At 37.6% G+C, this 24,442-nt stretch overlaps 1 protein-coding gene and 1 long non-coding RNA gene across 30 annotated transcripts in view; one reads left to right on the top strand and one right to left on the bottom strand.

The window, feature by feature from the left end:
* Positions 1–402: 402 nt before the first annotated feature.
* On the bottom strand, positions 403–22,463 carry LOC111247035 (uncharacterized). Of its 8 annotated transcripts, none has more exons than XR_015325393.1 (8): positions 17,305–18,144; positions 16,530–17,010; positions 8,115–8,268; positions 5,585–5,618; positions 5,157–5,329; positions 1,923–2,021; positions 1,587–1,782; positions 403–1,384 (listed from the first exon to the last, which is right to left on the bottom strand). It is a non-coding gene; the product is annotated as an uncharacterized LOC111247035 (long non-coding RNA). The 8 variants fall into 8 exon arrangements; XR_015325390.1 differs by having other exon boundaries at positions 16,025–17,010; positions 17,305–18,133; XR_015325395.1 differs by having other exon boundaries at positions 7,926–8,268; positions 16,025–17,010; positions 17,305–18,129.
* Positions 4,542–24,442, top strand: part of LOC111247364 (uncharacterized) — a 126,347-nt gene continuing 106,446 nt past the window's right edge. For 14 of the 22 annotated variants that reach the window (XM_086985797.1, XM_086985787.1, XM_086985786.1 and 11 more), the window contains exon 1: positions 4,548–4,888. Coding sequence is in view for 1 of the 22 variants with exons in the window: in XM_086985785.1 (XP_086841911.1) it covers positions 4,822–4,888 (67 nt within the window). In the remaining 21 variants the exon portion in view is untranslated. Of the gene's footprint in view, positions 4,889–9,458; positions 9,589–24,442 lie in introns of all 22 variants that reach the window. The other 8 variants (XM_086985769.1, XM_086985768.1, XM_086985766.1 and 5 more) reach the window with 4 other exon arrangements.

Raw genomic sequence — 24,442 nt, 5'->3', positions numbered from 1 at the left:
GGACACTGGAAGGCACAATGTACAAATGTCTCACAAGAATTGTTTGATGACTGCACTGAGATAGCGTTATACAAAACGGCTGAAATGTCCTTTATTAAACCTCACTAAATTTGGTTCTGTAGTATTAGTTACAGATCTGTAACTTAAAAAAGATGGAAGATGGAGAATGAAAGCCCTTGATCGAAGGAAACCAGAGGTCGCTGGTTTAAGTCTATTTATATGAAATTGTAAGGTTATAAAAGAGAGGGAACATGGAAACGTACGGCAGGTTTCTATAGTACACGGAAGTCTACCCAAACGCAATACGTCAAGTCTTAAACAACAAGGCGCATAAATGTATATGCAGACAAACTATAGCCCATATATAATTGTGGACAAGTAATTGAAGAACACATACACAAATCTACATAAGGAGATCAGCCTTAATTCGAGATTTATTCTTTAAGGATTTATAACAAATAGTTTTGCTTTACCCATATAAATATCGTGGCCGACGGCATTAACACAATGTGCACAATCTCTGAACTTTTCGTTGTAAGTATTATAGATAGACAGATCATAAAAAAGATTTTGCAAGCCTAATCAACCGCTCCCTCAGAACTTCCAAGAATCATTTAGATGCCCAATGACATCCAGGTAGAGGTTACGTTATATGAGAACAATTAATACTGATAATTTGTGATATCTGAATCCTGATTTACATATGATAACTACCAAATAACTGTAAAAGACCCAGTAACACTAGTTTCATTAAACACCGTAAAAAATATATAATGACCGTAAATGACTTGAATGAGACGGGGGTAATAACGCTAATACTGTGGTTATTAATGTACAAATATAGGAGGAAGATTGATGAAGTTTGCGTTAAAAGTCTAGTAAAACCTGAAGATGCTTCATAGCAAACCTCTCTTCTGATAGTGAGCACCGTGAGGGAATGCAGTTTATTACAGTATCGATCTTCCAAGTAATCGCTGTATGGAAGTTTACCCAATATCCCGTGTATTAACCGCTGAGACTTCGCTAAATCATTGGTTCACTCAGTGCTTGTACAGTGGAGTGTGGTCACCGATGGGTACGGTATGAGTGACGAGTTACGTTACAGTATTTTCAGCAATCTGTGAACGAAGTCCCGAGCTTCTCTTAACAGCTTCATTACACGTTTATGGTCAGACTAACTTTCGCTGTCACCGATATGGCACACGAGCGGTCACGGGAAAGTAGTACAGATCTCTGAGCTCGGTTTAGCCGTTTCACAAAGACCAACCCACACGGCGGATCAGATCATCCGTATTCATTTGGAGCTCATTGCCAAATTTCCAACAATGACGGGATTCGCCTGCTGGAGATTACCAAATGACCGGCCGGCTGAAAGGTATCACATCTACAATCGGCAAGAACCAGAAATATATTTATTGTAATTTACATAATTTATACGTCCGTTCCATTAGTTGTAATAGATGTTTTTCCGAGCAAAGAGAAATACCCCTGATGAACACTGTTTTTACGAACAAGCAAGACATGCTTTGCGCAGTATGTTCGCGAGCTTTAGCAACACTTAAACCTTGGTATCATCATATGGCTACCTCATAAGCGTCTGATCTTTCTATACATCGTATGTAGACATCATTAAAACCGCTTTGTTCTGTCGAGATTCAAACGGCTAATTGAAGCGGTTCGATAACATCTGTAAGCGTGCCATCTTTCAAGAAATTTCGGTGGAGTCGCAATTCTCATACAGAGCTTGGCCTTGCATTACAAAATAATCGAGCAATATTATGCCTGAAAAAAAGAAGTACATCAATTGAACTTCTCCCGGGTCCGAACCATACTTAACTTGTGTAAAAAGTATGAACAAGGAAAATCTTAAAAACCACATAAAGAGCGAAGAGGCGAACTAAGAGCCGAATATAAAGTCTTACCAACATACTTTCCGGACGTTTCAGACCTATTTAACCTCCAGAACGCATGCGGCAGAACATTGGATAGGAGATGTATAAGGTCTTAGTGGACTGAAACATCTAAAGACAGAAAGCAGGAATAGAAAAACTAAGTGAAGTTGTATCCACTGCAACACTATTATTGAAACCCTACAAACGTAAAAAGATCTAAAGATAACAGGTGATGCATTGATTGTCCCTGACTGACCCATGTAGGATCCAACCGAATCTCGTACAAAATCAAGAACAGCAAGAGATTCTGTTACCACCTTCCTCTCTATCGAAACCGTTATTTAGAAATGAATGAGTCGGTTGCTTTAGTTTGATCGATATTTATTCAGTTTTCTTCTTTCAGTTTAATTCAAGTTACCTGTATACCGCTTGATGCCAACGTTCTTGCGAATTCTCTCAAATTATATCGTCAGGATAATTTCTAGCTGGGTCAGTTCTTTTTGCTTTATATTTTATCGTATGATGTTTAAACGGTTCCGCCCTACATTTCTTTTAGATTTGGCAGTAAGATAATATCACAAGGGGCTAAACGGAGAATACGGGAGTTGAGGCAACACACGCATGTTTTTTTAATTGAACTGTTGTACATGTAGTGAAGTATGTCATGATTGAATGTCCTTGATTTTGTCCTTGATTATTATCAAATATCTTGATTGTACCACTTAGTTACTATAGAGGCAGAACTCGCGTTGAATGATCCCCTGACGATCGAAAAAGAAGGGGGGTTCTAACACCAGGTCGTGCGGCTGTTTTTGGCGGGCGTTAATTTTTAAACCAGAACTTGGCAGATTGAGCCTTAATCTCCGCATTTTACACCCACATCCTGTCATCCATAATTAGGGGTTCAAACGAGCCTGATTTTGTTAAATGTGCCAAATGGTTTGTTAAGACAATTCTTCATGAGTTTTCATCTGCTGGACATTCAGCAGTTTCGACACAACCTTTGCTGCAAGTTTTCTAGCACTTAAATGGTCGTCTAACTCGGCCTGATATGAGCCAGTTGAGATCTGTTTGCTGCTAGCTCTCTTATGCTAATTGGGCGTTTGTGAAGTGCAAACTGCTCCACTTTTTCTATGTTTTCTATCGCTGTTGCAGTTCTTCTAGAAAAAAATTGATTCTGGTCCGCTTTATAAACTTTTGAACCACTTGTTTACTTGAGCGGTCTCCGTACACATTCTGCAACAACCGCAATTTCCATGGCGTTGGCTATATTTTTCACAAAACCTAAATACGCGCTCGTCACTTAATTCGGGAAAAACGAACGAGTATGTAAACTTACCCTGTCTAACCGAGCAACTTGAGACACCATCGTATTATTATAAAATACCTCCTGTGTGCAACAGAAGCCTCCGTCAACGAAAATAAACGAAGATCGCAAGCGTTTATCCAATGGCGCGAAAATCCAAACGTCTTTTTAGTTTTTTTAAAGAACTGATCTACTCCAGTTTTCATTTGGCCATGGATAACGAGGAGTGCTTTATCAATATTATTGACATAGTGAAGTTCAGGATTTGCACTGCTGTAGGGCTGGAAATTGACCTCGCATATATAGGTCAAGCAGAAACTGTTTGTATTTATAACAGAAATTGTTTCTTCAAGTGACGCGTATAATGTAATGACGGATTTCGATAGGAGCAAAGAACGGGAGAAGTATGGGGGTGTCTGGAACATTCCAATTAAGAAATTAGATTGTTGCAAAATGATAGGGTAGCGGAACTCGTGCAGCAGGGTAATGGACCACTGGATTAGGGATATATGATAAGTGCACAGAATAACTATGAGACATAGCTATAGTTTATTTTAGATCGGCTGTGACATCAACGAATGGGATTCATTGAAGCAACGGGCAAAACGGCTGTGACGTGAAACCTGCGAATCTGTCAAATACATACTAACCGTCAGCACCTAAACCTTAATTAATTAATATAAAAAATGCTCCCACTAGATTGTGCAAATATTTTCTGTCTAATAGAAGTCGACTTCGCCAGTTTTTAAATAAGTTGCTTTCACATTTCGCTTTTACTTTATCTGAATGCGCAGAGTTCTACCGTCGCCCAAAAGCTACCATGGCGAGAAAAATTAACAATAAGGGCGGATCGTAAGCAATTTCTATGAGCTAAACCAGGCGGTCGGCATTGCTTCTAAATACTCTTAAAGAGAGATTGTAATAAACTTTGCAATAAGCCTTTCCGATAAGCGAATGAGGGACGTCTAATTTTACAGCCATTAGCTGGCAATTATTTGGATAATTATATGTAGAGGTAGGTTATATTAACAACTATTTACACGCATATTTAGGCATATTTAGACGCCATTGCGGTTGCACTATTCGTCTTTCTTGGGAATCATGTTTGTGAAGAATTTTTTTGCTAAAGTATCGTCAGTTACTGTCATTACACTGCATTATCATCTTGTCAAGGGCTTACTACAGAGCTATGGCACAAATATATGTTTGTGTAGAGAAGAAGAAAGTATATGTCGGGTAAGGAAAACCTGTAATTTTGTTTCTCACTTATAGCTTGGCCTTGTGAGGATTCGGGGCGGGGCAACAGGTCCTCGAGGAGAGGGTAACACATTTTGAAAGGGAGAGACTGTGACATCCCGACAATACAGTAGTACTCAACCTAACCTTGAAGAGTAAGGACGTCGCCAAGCAGGCCACAATGGTCAACGGTATAAGCATTAGTAGACGCTGTACCGTTAGTCTAGGGACATACCGTTGTGTCACATGAATTGAAGCAGTACTTAATTATATATGAATCACCGGTAATTAATAATCTTGGTCATGTTTCGTGGAAGTTCTCTGTGCATCCTGAGAAAACTCTGCAAACTGTGCTATGATGTGCCCTCTAACTGACTGACATTAGTTATGTACTTTACTAGTAATTCTATTCGAAGGACTATACAAGGGCGCAAACGATTACTTTTTGCTCTTGGTAAGTTATAATAACTAGTATCGGCCTTATTAGGGATAAGTTAGCTTTTTGTTGAAGTCTTCTCCATGTAATCATTATTTGCATTCGTCTCCTGACTTCCTAGTTGCTAACCACAACAATGATAGATGTTATCTGAATTTGTCGCGGTGTTTTGTTAGGTTATTTGCTTTATTTTTTTGGAAAAAATATATAGGCAATCTTCAAACTAGCCATTAGCTATTTTTCAATCTAGCACTCAAGTTTCCAGTCTACAGCTATCGTTTCTTACCATAGTCTGCTTCTGCGACCATACAGTTTTTCCACCAATACTCTCATCTCTTTAATCCGCTTTCCAATTAATAGTTGACACCTGGGGCCAGCGAAATATACTTCCATGCGAATGTGTTGTTTTCGACGTTCGATGAAAATCTATGCTCCTAAACTTGGAACTAAAATCTAAATCTGAAGATAACAGAAAATGTCAAAACTAATAAATACAGTGGATAGTTAATTGACTTGAACCTCGATCGAGCGTGAACTTTTGCCATGGCAACTACTGAAGTGTGAGACGATATGTGATTTCTATCGACTGACGTATTGACACGTAGTATTTAACGCATGCGGCACCAACGAGAAGTGCCATTTTCATGTTGAGGCTGTCAATTTTTCAGACTGTTCATGTTTATAGCGACTTTAGCTAAAGGCTGTTAGACATACCTGCTAATATTTTTTCGGCTTCTATCCGTAGGCACTACAGATAAAAAAGAACAAAAAACAAAAAATTCGGGGATAAATAGTTATAGGTTCAAAGTTGATTCGCGTGTATGTTTATCATAAATCGAGTACGCTTCGAGATCGAAGCCCAAAACATAGTATATCTAGAGCAACAAGTAATACCCCTAGCTGTTACCCGATCTGCCTTAGAAACGATCAGCGCGGAAATTCGAAATATAAAGTAATCCTTGTAGTTCTTTGTGATTGTCGGTAGGCAACATTGGTAATACATTGCTTTGCGTGTTTGTGGGTTGTTTGTCTGTGTCTAGACAAGGCGATTATTTCGAATATCTATTGGTTTCGGTTCTAAGTTACTTAGTGGATAGCACGAGGAAGTCTTTTTAAAACAAGTATAAGCAGTGCATTTCTTACAACTACTAGCTGCTTACGCAGTCAGCTGTAAAAAATTATTTCTCCTTAGTGTTGTTTTATGTGACGAATTTATTAAGGGCCAACGACAAGCATACCCATAACACCGTTAAAAAAAAGTTAGTGTCTGTCCTTTGTTTCCTTTGCTTTGCTTTCTTCGTTACGACTATTTCCATAGTAGATAATAACAAATAAAAATCGGATAATGGCACTATATATTTTGATTAGGTTTATGAATGCTGCTTATATTACCGTACCGACACGAGCATATTGGTCGTTGATTAGCTGCATTTCGCCATAAGGATATTGATTTCTTTGATTGACACCGGAAAAGTTCAATTGTGTGAATCACATGTAAATGCTCCAGTATTTGTGTTCGTAACTTGTATTGTTCACAAATAAATATGTATATTAGTTGAGTTACTATAGCCCTTTCTATATATATATATATATATATATATATATAATATAATAATATGACCTACCGAATCTGAACTAACCGCTGCTGTTTACTCCCACACGAGACATATATATATATATATAGAAAGGGCTATAGTAACTCAACTATTAACAGTGACGTTTGTCAACAGTCTCGCGTGGGTCGATCAGTAAACAGCAGCGGTTAGTTCAGATTCGGTAGGTCATATTTTGCTGTACGTTAATGCTGAAAAATTAAATGTTTTTTTTTTCTACATACATTTTACATTACAAGGTAACGTCGGGATTCTAATCACTTCTAAAATTAGTTTGAGAAAACCTCTTTGGGCACTGCTAATCTTCAACCAGCAGAAACGACTAATAGTATTCCTTTGTTACTTCGAGTTGGACTTGTTAGTTAGTAGATTGAGATGATTATAGGCATTAGAAATAAATGTAACATATTCATTTCTTCATGTTTGAAATAATAGGCTCGTTGTTTAGCTGTTATGTATCAAACTGGTTCTTAATATTATTTCAAGCTCCGCTCCCTTATTTCATCAAAATTTCTGATATAGTAGGAACATGTTAGCTAATATAATTAAATCATTGTAATTTATTACGCTTCGTTAATTCTAAGTATTCTTCAATAATTCTAGTATCTAGACTATGACTTTCCCACAACGTACGTTATAATGAGTGAAAAAGGGGCCTGGATGCGTGATCTGTTTGATGATAGCAATGGCGATGATAACTGTTTGATCTTTTTAGAAGAAAAAACAATATATATTAAGCTGTTGGAATACATAAGCAATACTATTTAGGTAAGGTATGATCATCTAAATAGTAGAAACTGGTACATTCAACGTAATGGCACGTAACATTAGAATATATGTAATGGCAAAAGAATGCCATGCTTCTGATCACGGATATGTAGCCCGTATATACACCTTCGAATTTCATTGATTTCTTAATTAAAGAAATACAATTTTCTTTCTGGTTTTAATGTAATGTGCTAGCAGTTACTAATCTTAATAAGTAATAAGGTAAAAAACTGAGTTAGTAAAGAGTCCTGAAAATAGGGTCCTCTGTGAAAACGGTTTACAGAGTGAGAGTTAATCTGAATTTGTTTAAAAAAAATATTGTATCAAAAAAACTTGTATAATTCAACCAGTCAGCGAAAATAATAAAATTGTTAAGTTCTTGGTCAAACGATTTTCTTTCCCGAACGTTTTTGATGGCGTTTGCTCGAATTACAATGATCTAACTCTTTTTAGCCATTACCATTTAGAGCTAACGTGTATGAAGAATCATACCCATAGTACGCATTATTAGGACAAGGTAACTGCAAAAGTGATATGGAACTGCTTGTGTCACGAAACAGTTGGTGCTACGGTAAAATTGTCTAACAAATACTGAAAGATGCACTTCTCTATTCACCATGGAAAAATATGTGAACATGTCTATTTATGGGAAATTCATTATCCGCATTTCGTACCTACGGAAACTTTTCAACTGATCCATTTTCGCCAATGTTACAAGAATGATGGCATCGCTTTGTCCAAATTCTTCAGGTCGATAAAGCCATAGGCAGCTTTTCGTGTTCAAAATGAAATGAAGTGGTTGTTATTAATTATTCTGATTCGATCACGCGCCTTTATATATCAAGGAGGATTACGCCACTTACGACACTGATAATGCGCTCGTGTCTTCTCCATAATCTCGTTTCTTCCTCAAGAGCCTCCTTCTTAGCCACTTGAGAATCCTTAGCCATTAACCGATGATATCGCGTATCGTAGTAAACACGATGCCTTATCCCGCTCCTACCTGCCGGGTCAACCCTGTAAAGAAGTTCCTATATAAGCACAGAAGTCAATGCCGAGTAATACTGAACCGGTTCGACTTTCAACTACCTAGAATGTCCCGCCATACCCGTTGGACATGCACTCTAAACAGTTACAGAATTACACAGAAGACGTCACGTTGCTTCGTGCTGAAATGGCCAAATTTCGTTACATCATTTACTGTTACGAAGCTGTCCCTTCGACTGGAACATCACACCACCAGTGATACTGTGCTATATATCTGTGATACTGGATGACTTCTATAGCTGGATCAAGTATGGTAAAATATTTAAAACAGCCGACCGTTATCCATACAAAATTCCAATTAAAGGAAGTCACTCAAGACTTTCTCGTCGAATGGATATTTATCATCATAAGCAATCCCCACGCTGAAGAATGGTACCATTTTAAGGGATTCAACTGGAATGCCCTTAAAAGAATGCCTTTAAAAGAAGGATCGATATCCTAATTCGTCTTGCCGACCTTAAAGAAAGCCCCACATCATCGAAACCTTTCCTATGCTACCGATACTGCTGATGAAATAAAAAGAATTTTCGGCCTCGACTTCTATGTTATCTAAATTTTATTTCTTTAGCCTCTCCAATTTTTAGATATTCATTTTTAATAATATCCGATTGGAAGCCTGATCCAATATCATATGGCGTACATAATAAACATATACGTAACTAATTAGAAAACTTATCGTGTTGATAATTAAGATCAAGCCAAGGAGACCAAGAACGATCATTACCATAAGTTCCTTCTCCCGTACTAGATGCGTGTGCAGTATGAAGCCTTGTAACAAAGGTTTTAGAATGAGACATCGAAATAGACTTCCAGTTAAATTGCGTAATGCCCGAATCATCTCTCCGGTTGCTTATTTCATATGGTTTCGATGAATCAGATCCAAAAGCTAACTTAAAATAATGCTGATATTGTTCGTTATTTTTTATATGAAATTTAGTAACTTTAAAGCAGCGTTTCTATTACAATCATCCAACAGTTGGTTCATGCCATGCTGGCAGAAATGTATACCTTATACAGACTAATCTTATTTGATTATACAAAGCTCATTACTCAAATTACGCACAGGGCATCTCAACTTATACCGCATTATACAAACATAAGAATCGCTACCCATTAAATTCATCACTATTTTTCATTTAGAAAAGTTGTTACTGTTACAGATTTCATGGATGAATGGCGACGAGCTTTCTTCATTCGCCGAAAAAATTTTCGACGCCATGCCTGCCCGAAATATATCAGCCTTCTGCCCGTTTTACGGCGGCGAAATTCTTTGTCGACGAAACACCATGTGTAGGTAGCCTTATACGGTGCGGCAAAAGCTGCGAGAAGAGTAAACGACACTCATTTCACATCCTTTATTAACGCAGTCTCTTAGGAAATAAGGATGAAACGTTTTTCGGTCTGAAGGTTCACTTTTCTTTTTCTATTCATACCAAATATAAAGACAGGCATCGCTACCTTCAATCCAATAGCTAGAAAACGTCTTTTGTCCTTAAAAGAAAAACACCGCCGACAAGAGACACCTATTAGATGTATTATAATGAAATACGTAAGCAACGTTTCCGTGTAAATCAAGTAAAATGAATGTATTAGAAACTCAACTGTACGACCATTCGCTTTACATATCAATTGAGGCCTGGAGCCATTAGTGCAGACGATACTTGCGAGCACAAAGACACACACGCATGGGCAGTATTAAACTACATGATAGAGTAATCCAATCTGATGGTTGCCAGAACATTGACCCAACATATACTGCACTGCGAACATATATTGTCCTATTTTTCATCCCGGCGGAACTCGGTTACTTCATTCTAGGGGATCACTCATCCATACTGTTTTCTTGCATAATGGCTGAAAACGCAAAGGGAAGACACAGCTGTTACGTGCGTCAATTTCGGCAATTCGAACTCACTGCAGAGATTATGCTTCAGCCTGTGATCTAATGTAATTTAGGAAGCGTGCCCACACCTTTCACCATTTTAAATAGTATAATTTCATAGTCATAAGAAACCTTCTAGGGAAGATATTCTTTGGATTTAAATAGTGACTTTAGTTGTCATCTGTGTCGTTTTAATACAAAATACATTCATATTATATCAATTTAGTTTACATTGCGGTCCTTTAATTTCGGCAATAGTTTTTTTTTTTTTTTACTTGTGGTAAATCAACAGCATATCATCCTGGCAATGGAAAGGTGGAATGCTTCTTCAATTCAGTTTCCCCCGTTAATCATAATAGGTCCTATTGAAGTCTTTGCCATTAGTTTTTTTTTTTTTTAACTAAAGGTAGCATATCTTCAAAATGGCTCTGATGTGCTTGTTGCAAGCAAAAACATCTGTCCGTGTTTGTTAAGGCTCCTATTGGGGTCTCTCTGAAGCAAATCCAGTAAATGACTTAGTTCCATGGGGAGTCACTTTTTATTTTTTACGGTTTTTTTTCTACGGTTATGACTGATACTGCATGCTAAAAAAATCTGGTTTCACTTTTTTGGCTTTCTTTCTGCTATAAAAAAAAAACATCAAAAGGACAAGCTAGTGAATGCGTAATTCTAGAGCAAAGAAAGTTATACCTTTTGAACACATACGTGAAAGCTTAACATAATTGTTTGCCAAAGCAGTTTATGATTCATATGCGGAAATATTTTTATTCTAAATGACAAGTCTTAATTGCTGATATCCTATTACTTTTTACATATATTTAGCCCCGGGCTGTGCGCCTCGGGGCGACTCTAGGGATATTTGACTTCTCGTCTTTGTTACTTCTGTACCAGCTTCGTTCAGTGCTATAATAGGTCATATTTTTTCTAGCAAAAATTGTTTGCTTTATCAGGCACTAACTATTTCCCTAAAGTCTGACTAAACCCTAAAAGCGAAATATCCTCCTAAATCTAAATGTCTTGAGTTTTGCGTTCGGTACAACTAACTTCATTCGAACAGGCTGACTTTCAGCGTCAAGCGTAGTATATATATGCAGATCAAATCAAGACCACAACGTGTTCTCTAGTTTTTAAAATCTGGTGTAACGTTAAGTGTTAAACGAAACCGTATGTAGTGTATAAAAACCCCCCTGGATAGCCTCTTTAGATCGTCCCGTCGGCAGAAGTAGCCAGCCACTTAGAATCTAATGATTCACAGTGCGATTTACATCTACTACTAGTAGAAACATAAGCTGAAAAACTTGTCGAGAAGGAATGATCCATATAGCAGATAAATATGTAACCATTCTAGTCACATCAGCAAACAAACAACACAAAACAAAAGTCTATCATGCTGAAACTCACGCTTATTCAGTCGTTTGTGCTCACAAATGTTCACAGCTAGTGTCATGGACAGAATCATTCACAGCTGGAGTCCAGTGTACGACCAAGATTAACAACATTAAGGAATAGTATGATTCGATTAGAACCGTTGGCTGTAGCCCCAGGTAACGTGTTTGTCTACCGTCTAATTTGTAGGCTTACGAAACGACTTCGTATATATGTCCCATATCTAATAGCAGTCTTAGAACATTCCTCCTGAATTGATTTTCCGCGCGAACACACTTTTCGGTGTGACGCTACCAAGAAGAGTAAAGAAGCCATAACAGACCGATAGATGTCTTTTGCGAATCTTTCCCATCTGCTTATATACGTGGCCCTAACCGACCGTCTATCTTCACAATCAACCGCCACCAATGTACAGATGCCGCCGCTAGTAGGCAGGCCAAAGAAAGACGCTATAAAGCTATTGAAGATCTGATAAAAGTGAACAATGTCGCCTAGAATAATCAACCACGCTACAGCTACTTCGACAGATAGCAAGCTCGGATTAGTGGACAACGGAGGCGGGTGTAGCAGAACCAGCCTAAAAACAGCTTTTCCAAAACAGGTCTACTAGCAGTAGGGCATTGATTCTGATGAAAGGAAGCGTCAATGTAAAACGAATCGGCCGTTTATTGACTGGAAGTCGTCTAGTTTAAAATTACTGGACGACAAATAAGATTGCTGGTTTCCTTTTCTCTCTATCCTTGTATGTCTCCGTATTTGTTCTCCGTTAATTTCAGTAACAACTTACAACTTCAACAGCTAAATGAATTATGTGACCCAGCACGCGGGTCTGTAAAGCTATATAGCTATAAACGCTTTCAGCGCCAACAAAAACCGGGTGGAACGTAGCCTCTGATTAGCACCCAACCGTGTATAGAAAAAGGTATTATTGGTCATCGTGGTGACCTCGATAATCTGATGAAATATTCCAAGAAAACTGCCTGGAATATTCGGGAAGTTGACCAAGAAGAAAACAGATGTAGGCAATGATAGCAAAATGACCAATGCCTTTTTCTTATTTTCTTGATTTAAGCTGTGTATATCCTAAATCATCTCGATGCCATTAACAGTTCAACACCATATTTTAGAAAACTTGAAATGTTAGTATCTCAAAAGTTGATTAATAAAAGAATGAGGAACTGTAAGGAAATTTAGGTAAATAGCCTAGAGCCATTTCCATGCTTTCTGCTACCGCATAAAGGAACAATTTGTAAATCTCAGCGTGAGAATGAAACTCAAGTTCATCGGCAGCAGAATAGAAAGTTAGTAATTGCTATTACTTATCTTTTATACAACAGAAGTGTACTTTGTCGATTTTAGACGAAGTGGACTTACCCATTTTTGTGCGAAAACCTTATATAGTTGGGGTGTATGGGTAACTGGAAAATAGTGCCTAAAGTAACTGTTCTGTATTATAGCTAAAAGTGTGCGTAACCCATACGCAAATTGATGTACTTCGTAGGTGCAACGGAGTGTGCTTTATTTTGTTGTTTAACTTTACATGTTAGACAAATGTCGCGGCCCTGTCACAATGATTTTTGCTGGATTTTCTTTAAAATAACGTATTGATATTTGATTGAAATTTGAGTTCTTTCAGGAAAATCAGCATTTACTTCAGCATGGTTCTTCCTGACAAGGTTAACAATATAATATCTAATCAATCAATAAATTCAGCAATGAAGTCAGTAACCTACTATTGTATATTCTATCTTGTATCTATTATTGTATTCTACAATCTCACGTCAAATTTTGCTGACTAATCATGTGTATCAGCAACAGTAGAGTTTTTTAGTTTTTTTTTTTAACTTTTTTTTAATTAGTATTATTATTATTAGGGATGGTATTTTGAAGGAAGAAAAATAAATAGTATAGAAATAGGTATGCTTACAAACTTAGCGAAGCAAAAGCTTTCGATACTGCACACGTTTATATTTCACGTAGCGAGGAAGTCTTGGACCATTGCCTAGCTTATCAGTCCAGGAAGTTTTTCGATTCATTAGTAATCATTATTTAACTAATAGAAATGGATGTACAGTTCATGCTACTTATGTTCGCATTAAAATTATTTTAGGCATACCATATTTATCAATCAGGTCAAATTTATTTTCCTCTCTATGTTTCTTTTTCAAATTCGAAAAAAAATAGTTAATTTTTTTCAATTCAACACATTTTATAATTTATTCTGCCAAAAAATTAAAAATTTAGCTGAAATGCTACGTCAAGATTGTGCATCAGGATGTTAAAGTTAATGAACCCAATAATGTGTGAAAACTTCCCCAAAATTGCACATTTATGCACAGACTATCATTCGTAAATGTCATTACCTGGTAATCTTAGAACGACGTAATAAGATATTTGATAAATAACTATAAAAAAAACTGCATAGCTGGAAAGCACTGTTTCTGTTCAGACTAGCAACTGATTTTACGTGGCTATAGCTTCGGACCTCGAAAAAATGCGATACGAACTTGCATCCTACTATGTACACAAACTTAGCAAGCAATTTTCATTAACCATTTGTTAAAGTGGGCACGTTAACTCGAATGAATACGGACATAAATCTGGGATTAGGATGATCTGAAATCTAGCGATAATCTCTAAGACGAATATAAACATTTTAATAAATACTTCAAATGTTTTGACACAACAACCTGATGGGCTAAAAAAGCGCCACAACGGCGATCATGCAGCATTTCACTTTTAATTAATATTTATGAGATATTATCTCTATTTAAGACCGGAGTCGTATTCTTCAGGTGCAGAAGGCGACAAATCGCAGCCGGACTTCACGGTCATATTGAGAAAACATTGAATTACGTCTGATTATTTACGACAGGCAACAAATAAACAATCATTCATTGCGTTACATTGGCTGAAGCACCTACAAATTGCAACTGATCTATCCGTCAAAGACTGGCTTTGTACCCAGTTATCATCCCATTTTGCTGTCCTCGGCCTAATATTTTTGTTCGATAGTAACGTAGTTACGCGCACTATTTAACGCTGTATGAAGCGTGAAGCTTCTCGACAATGGAGATGCTTAGTCTTGACTCGATCACCGCAATTGGTGAACATTGGTGAACCCTGATTGGCAAGGTAGCAAGTTGCAGTTTTTTCATATTTTTTTATTTTTTTGCATCGCCAATCGATGGCTATTCAGAGTACCTTAAGCAGGTAGTAAATTAGTAATATCTCTAAAACAAATAACGTAGAGATTTTACTAGATATACACTATTATACTTAAGTTCCTGTAACTAAGTTCGTGATTTTGTAGCTTATCAGACCACATCTTCTCAGACACAGAAATGTTTCTTAATAATATCGATTTCAAACGAAGCAAATCTACCCGATTAATGAAACTAAATGATATAATTACGTCGGAAATGTTTATTATCATTAATGCCAAGGAAAGCTTATTAATAGCAACGACCCGACCTGTTGTGTATGTATAATCTCTGGAGCTCAAATGGGATCAGGCGTTCTTCATAGCGTTCAATCAGGAGCATAGCGAATGAAATTGCGTAACCACGGCGTAGTTACTTAATCGACCTCTGGGGTCATCATGTCTTCATGTTTTTTCATTACCGATCTTCGCTCACTATGTCAGCAAGATAATACCGCTAGCTACCACTTTTCTTTACGCATACGGGTTTTCTTTTGTCTTAATGATTTAAAAATTAATGTTTTGCAGGAATTTTCATTAGTCTAGATACGTTCGTCAGAATAACAAATTGGTCGATCTTCTCAGTTAACAAAAATTACACAGATAACAAAAATTAGTTCACATACTGCTTGTATTTAGAACTCCGTTAATGTAAAGGTTTTCGGTTTTTGTTAAGTTACAAAATCTTTTGATAGATTTGAGTATCGAAACGTGAAGATAATAATCTCCACGGTGTCGCTCTATTGATGGCGTTGCACTTATGCTAAAACTTTCCTTAAATTAGGTAACTGATTTCGTGAAACAGAAAACTCGTTGAAATCTCTATTTGACAAAACTTACCGTTAGTGTTAACCATTTATGTGCCCATGAGAACAACGTTTTAAAGTCAATTTAGCCTCCTAGGATTCACTCATATTGACTGTCTACCTTCAGTCACTCCTTTTGGACTAAATTTAAAGTCCTAATATCAAGATATTTTTTTTCGGCCCGACAATAATACGTTCTATTACCTTCAAAGACGTCAAAGTATCTATAATATACTTATTTTTTTTTAATTAAGTAAGTAAATTGAAATGTTTCCAATTTAAAGTAGGTGTTGCCTAGAGATTATTTTGATATGGCACCCATAAAATAACGAGCTCATAATGTTAAAGAAACTATGTCGACCTACTGCACAATGCTTAATCGTTACTTTAGAATAAGGTCCTACCATCGCTCTGATTTGTTTCGGAAGAATTCAGTTGTAATTTACCTACCTCGGTGTTACTATTGGCGATCGATTACGATGGTTTACGTAAGCATCGGACAGTAGCTCGTCACGCACTGAAGGCCAACGCCGGGTGAGGAATTTTTCTCAGAGTAAGCTCCTCGATTCAGAGTAGTTTTCTCACTTCTGTCTTGCTTCGCATGAACACAATGTTTGTTGCACTCATATGGCGGAACCATAGAATTTGGCATCAGATACGCTTATTACTGGTACTTTTTTTGCCCGTATTATTTTTGTTCGAATTAGCAACACATGTCAATATGATTTAATATGTACGTGCTGTTGAAAATTAGCAGTTACTTTAGCGAAGTTTCGAAACTGGCTACAAAAAGAACTTGCGTTTGCCACCCAAAAGGGCGTTTCATACACTCGATCGTGAAGGTTCACTATTGTGCTGCAATTTCACGCCCTGCTGCTTGAATTGATACCATGTTCAATCCAACGTTTCCATAAAAAAGAAACGCTGAAGAAAGGCATTAAAAGCTGATTCTTACCATAGATGTCAAGTGCATCGGACAGATGTATCTTTCAGGCCACTAATTTTATTCTTCGTATTTTCGTAGACGATAGCACTGGTGAAAAAACGCGATCTTTCTTGAAGCGATTTCTAGTCTTCCCAAGGACATAATTCCTGTCTGTTTTACAGGTATATATATGTTCGCCCATGTTTCGCACCGCTTGGATTTTTGCGGTTTAGTTTAGGTCGGGTATCGACTTATTGTGATAGTTACTCGCATCGGAACCGTTAGGTGGTCGTACTTATTCGTTTACGGCCGTGATTTGATTGTCATTATTTTCCGGTAGTCGACCAAGGAAATCATTGGTATTCCAGGCAGGTCTTGTTAATGCCCTATACCTCTCTTGGGACGTTGTCCCATCCCCCCTTTGCTGGGTCGTCGCTACAAAAGAAGCTGCAGACTGTTCATGAAGTACGGCGCCGATTACGCAATGGTCACATCAACGAGATATAGTAGGCTAAAAAGAATACCACTTGTATTAGAAACGAAACTGGTCGTATAGACCTCGTCCCTAAGGGAACAGTTTACCGGGGCCTATGGTAAAAGCCGTGTCGTACTTTGGAAGCATTTGAGCACAGTCCTTATATCAGACATTTCGAAACACAATAAATTTACATATTTAATAATATTACTCGAAATTATTGTACTAAAGAAGCATCATAAAAAAAAATAATTCAAAGAGATGGGTGATTATACACGAAATCATTTTTGTCCTTTCGTGGCAGACAGAAATTGCGTGGGCAGACGTTACCATTTTCACACATTATTCGTTCCGGTAGTTTAGTTCGTAATATTTGTATATACTATCGATTATTAACCTCGTTGTTTCAACGATAGAAATACTTCATTCAACGGAATACTTATATGAATATGGTTTGCGCTATGTCGCTTCGGACATAATGACCCGATTGTACTAGGGACTATTACATTTGAAATATACGCCCATATGATCGTATAGCTACGGTTCAACAATTGTAATAATATATTTGTATATTGTAGTATGTATCGAAATATATAGATCTCTATTATCGATTATGTAAACCATGTTCGGATAATGTGAGCGTTAATAAATATCTAAGTTAGCACGTTCGTTCTTCGACTTCGAGCACGACGTCTTCACTAAAGTTTGCAATTGAGTACGGCGTGTGTTTTATAGTAGTGAACCTTTCAGATAACAGGGCTAGGTGGAACTTAACTTATTGATCGGTCAGATCGGGTATGGTCCCCCTGATAGCTTAGTGGACAACGTATTTGCGTGCTAATCTTAGGCACATGTTGTGATCGAGATTCGAACCCAGGCACAGACAGACTTCGTTTCGTGTTGGAAGTCAGCCGTCTGATAGAACGCCGAACAGCGATCCCAGACGTAAAATTCGAAGCAGGAGAAGATGGCTTTCGCCCACTGCATGAATTGATCTTTGCTCAATGTTACGGTTATATTGAACGTATAGAATTGGTGCCAAAATTGCAGGTTCATGTTAGTGAGATGGTTTTCGTCAAGGGCCAGGATTTGAAGATGCCTAAATAATGAAATAATTGATCGTTAAATGAATTTATAACGCGACAATACAGCCGACAGCTCTTATTAGATCGACTGGAATGTGTCACCATTTGGTCTTCTAGCGCATGTGTCCTACATCCCGGGTAATGGCGCATCGCGTCTTACTTTCCCAATATATTTAGCTTATATGAAAGCTGCATAATTTGAGTACTCTAATTCCCAGAAATGTCATTGATAATTAGTTGCCTAAAATACCAACATTTGGTTACTACTGACCGCACATTCCTAGCTTTGCCATAGGTCCTACAAAGCCCGAATGCGAATACAAGGTATGCGTCCATACCCGGATTAAAGACACTAAAGACCTCAATCTTCGACCCCGCTGCAACGATTGCCTAGGTCAGAGAGCGATATTACGTTACATACATAAAATCATATGATAAATCATATAAAAATAATATCATAAAATCGTATAAAAATAAAGTTTAAAAGGTTAATAATTTATTTTTCTCAAAGAAAAAAACCGTAAACATCATACAATGCATTTTTGTAGGGCTCTTAGCGGGTACAATTGCGAGCCGCACTCCGCACGCCCTGATGAGGCAAAAATATGTTGTAGAATTTACTGGACGAACTTTGGGTCAGTAGACGACCCAAGTTAGTAATGAGGGATAAGGATTTTCAATTTCTTCAATTGATTTACACTGCATATTGGCAATGAGCAAAGGTAAATAGATGCCAGAGGCCGATCCTGCCTTGACAGTAGCGAACGACAGCCGCCTTTGAATGGTTCCTAACTACACTACAATTAGGCTGGCAATATAGCCCCTATAAACTGGCCATATTGTTGTTGGGTTAATGAGTTCGTGTCTTTTCAGACTATGATACATAACACATCACCGTGTCACAGTGGCGTTCATACCATTACTGGCAGTTATCAAATTCCGATTATTCTCAGCCTATACATAATTAGAAAAATCTATTTTTGCAGTTTACAAGGACTAAAGAAAGTGCTTCTATGATTTGAATGTATTCATTGAACGCTCATAGTGGTAATGTAATCAAATTCGATCTAAGCTATACGTAAAAACTCGCGCGTGTTTATTATTATCACACGTACACGCATTCGAAGTAGACACGTTATGGTTAACACGCACAGTTTGAAATTCAGATCTTATAACATCATAGAGGATAGGACACATAAGTATTTCTTAATGATAGGTTTTAAATGAAAGATTTCGTCAAAAGAAAACTTGTAAAACCTGCCCTAAAACGCAAATCTATCGGGCTGTAGAAGCAAATGCCAAATGCGAACCAGTTATTTAGGAAACGCTTTCGAAACAAGGTGGTTTGAACTTACCTATTTATCCTTAAATTTTAGTAATAATTTAAGAAATGCAGAGATAGATATAATACAAAAATAACATTGAATACCGTACTATATATTGCTTATTCACACTTAAGATAAGTCTTATGGAAATCATGCCCGAATTATTTATCGTCGAGATGTGGCAATCCTGTCTGGTAAAGGTTTAGGTTGGCAGGTTTACTTGGATGAATCGCTGAGTGTCTTCATTTAACGTATATTAGAGGCTTATGTTGAGGTTAGGCCAACTGCTGCGGGGCTTACCAAATCCATCTGCGACAACTATGACAATAAATAGATCATAAGCGGAAACGGATTTCGTTGAAAAAGAAGAAAATTACAGAGATGAAGAATAGCAAGAAGGAAAATGAACCTGATAATATAACGTGGTGTTTTTCTAAAGATATGCGTTAAAGCGAATAATTATATTATGATACTGCATGTATTGGGTGACACAGTGATGTGAGAAACAGTGGGCTAAGGAAGCGCTTGTTCGCAAGCGTCAACGCGAGGCCCCATAGACCCCAGAAGAGTTCAGAAATATATAACGTGTATAATAATGTATTGTGTAAGATTAATTTACTTCATAGAAATTTACGCTACGTTGCTTCAAATTCATGAACCCTAATAATTTCTACCTACTTATTTGGTTTCAATAGTTGAGTTTGCCAATTAAGAGTAATAACAAAGATTCCATCTAGCTCAGGAGGGTGCAGTTAGGCCAATTCGGTCTAAGTTCGAATCGAGTCAACAGTGCCAAGTTCGTTAAATGTACAGAAGGTAAAGACGAATTTTACAATTCGATGTACACTAAGTCCATTAAATGAGTCAGCATTCGGTACTTCGTGTTTTCTGCTCCCTGGAACGTACCACTACAATTTACAGAGGTAGCTAGTCAGATGCAGACGTATCCTGAATAGCGCATTAGTACTATAAAATCGCAGAGCAGAGTAAAATACGGTTGGCACGTACGGGCTCCTCGTAGTTCATTCACATAAGCGCACCCATGAATAATCATAACACCTTTTTGTGAACTAGAGGGCAATAGTTAAAAATAGTTGCCAATCATTTTTCATATTTATGTCGATTTTTAACTGTAGTAATTAGCACTTTTTAAATTTGGACTCGAAACCTCAATAGCAAACAGTCATCACAAATAATGAAATGAATTGCAAAACAATTCGTGATGGACGTTCTTGCGGAAGAAACTAAGAAACAAGTTCTAATCATGTTGTCTAGCTCAGCGAATGAAGCTCGGAGCTGATATTGTGTTTGTTTGCATCTATCTTCTGGGATTTTTCAAGAAAACATTTTTAAATGAGTAATATTTGGAGCACTACAGAAAAGTTTAATTTCATTAGGGGTTTCTTTACTATACTTAAAGTTTCGAGTTGAGACCAGTGCTAGATGCTAACAAATCTGAAAAAGATGAGTATTCCTAAGGAGACTAGACAATACGTTGGTGAACTTTATCATTCAGATGGAATAACCAGGGATGACGCTGGAGTTCGGTCGTCCGCTATGCTTGACCCTATATAGAACATATATCGAACCATTCATATCGAGATTTAAACGGAATATGTTAAAATAATAAATAATGTTGTTGGTTCTGCCTTGACGTTTATGGCCATGTGTCCAGCTCCATGCGTCAATTTGTCGTCTCATTGAAGCATGAGGTCGTATGATATCGATTCAAAAGTAGCTTCGATCCGTTTCAAATGAAAATTCCCTCATTATAAAGCTATCCTAGTCAGTCTAAATAACTAAATTATAGTGTGGCAGCTATAATATAGCAATGATTATAGTATAGCTACGGTACAGTTTGGCCACCCATTAATTGTTGACTATTCACTGCAATAGATGTAATGTAGAATCGTTGAGAAAAATTGCAGCTCGACCAATGATAGATTCAGAATAAGGAGAATCCTAACAAAATATTAGTGGATGGAAAACTCTCTGGTTTTCGAATTTTTTCCTACGGACCTAGTTATTCTGCGCTCAATCGAAATATGCATCGTCATTATTATGATTTCTTTTTAAAGAGGGCTCGAGTAATATTGTTTACGCGCCATCAGGCGCAATAGAGTGTCAGAATGTCTATCTACCGTGAATCGACTAATGTTGACACGGTTCCGAGAGGAGTATATTTTTCAGGTCAATGCATTTGCCCACCAACTAGCAGTTGCTCTCTTGAACGTCATTCCCACAGTTCGGCACCTTTAATAATAATAGCAGCACAGATTTTTTGAAAAGACCACCGTTTTGCTCCGTTGGAATGTATGACCGTCAGCCATTAAGATGGTAACTCATTTATCCTACTGCTATATAGAAGTAGAAATCTATGACACATCAAAAGGCAATTCTGACATTGTATTGTCATTTTTTTTATAAGAAGTTCTTGAGATTTGAAAAGAAGGGAGCAAAATCTGACCAGTATGGCAGATCACCAAGAGCCATTGGCTGTAACTCCTATCAACGTGATTCTTGCGATGTGATGTCAAGCCTATCGGGCAACAGGGACAGCTTACCTCTGTTTACTAACCCTGGCTGCCCAGCGCAAAATGTGTTTACCTTCTCCTCCAATTGTTGACAGTCCACTTGAGTCGTAGTCGATGAATCAGGCTTCATAAAGTTGTACTGCATATAACCTGCATTTGACTAACAACTAAACACCGTAAGCTTTTAAAACCGCACATCTGCTTTGCGGTGACGTCTCGCCGGTTTGGTTGCATTCACCCATAAATGTGAGCGCTTGCGGTGATTATCATAGATGACCACACCGTTTTCATCGCAAGCCAAAAATCTGTTTTTAAAACTTATCCAAATCATGGGGCACCAATTTGTCCAATTTTTTCGTCTCATCAGTTTAATTAAGGTGAACAAGTTAATTTTTATAAAAATAGGCTATTATTGCTTATATTTTGGCTTTTTTTTCACTAATTAATTAATTACAAAGTTATTATCTATACAACTAATAGTAGTAGCATCTGGCGTTAGCTGTTATAGTACTATTTGGCATCCAGTTTAGCGCCGTTGGATTTACAAACAAGTTGTACAGTTGAATTTGGTCGTCTACCGATTACGTTAGCAGGTCTGTCCGGTAAGCAGAATCTCATTTTCAAGGAGAGGAGGCCTAGCTAGAGGTTTAACGTTAGCTGGTGATGCATCGCGCGAGGAAATCGCTTATCTGTGGATTTACAAGTAGCAATGACAGTGACGACTACGGCCACAGCGATTCGTTACCAGCATTGGACTAACTGACTACCTTTTAGGGGACCAAAGGGGGACTCGGAGGGTATCGTCTTGTTAAAATTTATAGACTCTGGTATAATGAAGTCTGCAGAACCTGAAGCTAGAGTGACTCCAGAATGCTGATTGCTGCGATGAGGACCACATTGCTATACCGGTGGGTTAGCGTGGGATATTTTGCGTGGTCAAAGACCACATTGTTGCACTCATAGAGGTACGGCTCACTGTAAGCGATCTTTCCCAGGTAATTTTCATTCGGCTGCCTTCTTGCAACTCTCCCTTAAATGCTGTCGTTATTGTAGTATTAGTCTAAAACAGTTTACAGGCCAGGACGTCCTATCGATTGCACCAAAGCCAAAGGGAGCTCATGGACCGAACTCCTTTCGCCTACGTACAGGCAAATATTTAGGAATTTTTTCTACAAAACTAGTACGTAATTTTTATACAGCATTAGTATCACCCTTCAATAAAAGTCTGTCACCTATGGCATGGTAAGCAAATCTGTAATACATATAATTAAGTAATACTCACCATTAGTGTTCGGAATTTATTATAGAAGCTAGTTACGCTAGGTACTTTAAATCAGTGCCATTTTTTGCTTGACGTAGCTCCTTTAACGTGTGTCATGACGTATTCACGGACGCGCTCGTGGAAACGAAAAGGCGCCAGCAATGACTATGCTGGCACAAAATACACATGACTCAAATGTCACCTTGTTCATGGCTCGCGTTTTTTAGTTTATTCATCTCCGTCACCGTTTTTTGCTGCCTTCTCCTGCGTCGCTATCGCGGTCATGGTGCGCCGCGCGCCTATCCTTGTCCACGAAGCCGTCATATCCATATAATTCTCCATTGCTTTAATTGCTCAATACGTGTATTGTATCTAATTGGTGTTGGCTATGACATCGAAAAAGAAACTCTATTGTCAGTTACCGGTAGCGTACATTTAGGGATCATCATAGTGAACTGTTATTTTGACTATACTGTATCGTATATAGTACAAGTGAGATAATTCGTGTTGATCATCTAATGTAAATGTTGTTTGTACACCGATTAATTACACATAATTCTGAGAAACGATAACGATAGTGAATCGTCAAAGAATCTGAACAGTCGAAAAGGGCCGTAAAGGTAAATTCAAGACTTCTAAACCGCGCCGCGAAAAATCAATTGTCATAGCTAATGCGTTTTAGACCTAAACGAACGATATGGCAATATATTATAGTACTATAGTAATTATATAGGTGTCCCTTTTACGAAAGCATTCTTATACGATATCTATGCTAGACAAAGCATACCTCATAAAAGAAGAATACATAACGTATTCGTCTGTACGTCACTAAACGTTATAGTGTTAGTCTTACACTTATCAATACTCGAAATTGAAAGATATGTTCAAACTTAGCTTGAAGATTAAAGTACTTTATTTTTTACAATTTGACAAACCCATCTACGTATAGGAACGAGTGACAAAATGTTTTCTTCTTTAAAATAACTCGGCGTCCTTTCAGCGTTTTCTCACTCTAACGCGCCTCCTATAATAAGCGAAAGCTTCTTCTAAATGCTAAAAAAATAAGTAAAGCAAAATAAAACATTGAAGACACATTTTGTGTTGACGGCGTCCAAGAAGCGTACAGAACAAGCTTGCGATAGAGACGACCATTATATTACAATAAACGACTAGCATTTGTAGCTCATGCTCCCCTGGGAGTTTGTGCATCGAGTGAAGCTTTATCCATAGCCACTCATGTATAATCAGCCATGCATAGAGCTT

The sequence above is a fragment of the Varroa destructor genome, unplaced genomic scaffold (assembly GCF_002443255.2).
Source record: "Varroa destructor unplaced genomic scaffold, Vdes_3.0 BEIS01000003.1, whole genome shotgun sequence".
Taxonomy (NCBI): domain Eukaryota; kingdom Metazoa; phylum Arthropoda; class Arachnida; order Mesostigmata; family Varroidae; genus Varroa; species Varroa destructor.
Note: the sequence above shows the minus strand (reverse complement) of the source record. Positions and strands in the feature narration are given on the sequence as shown.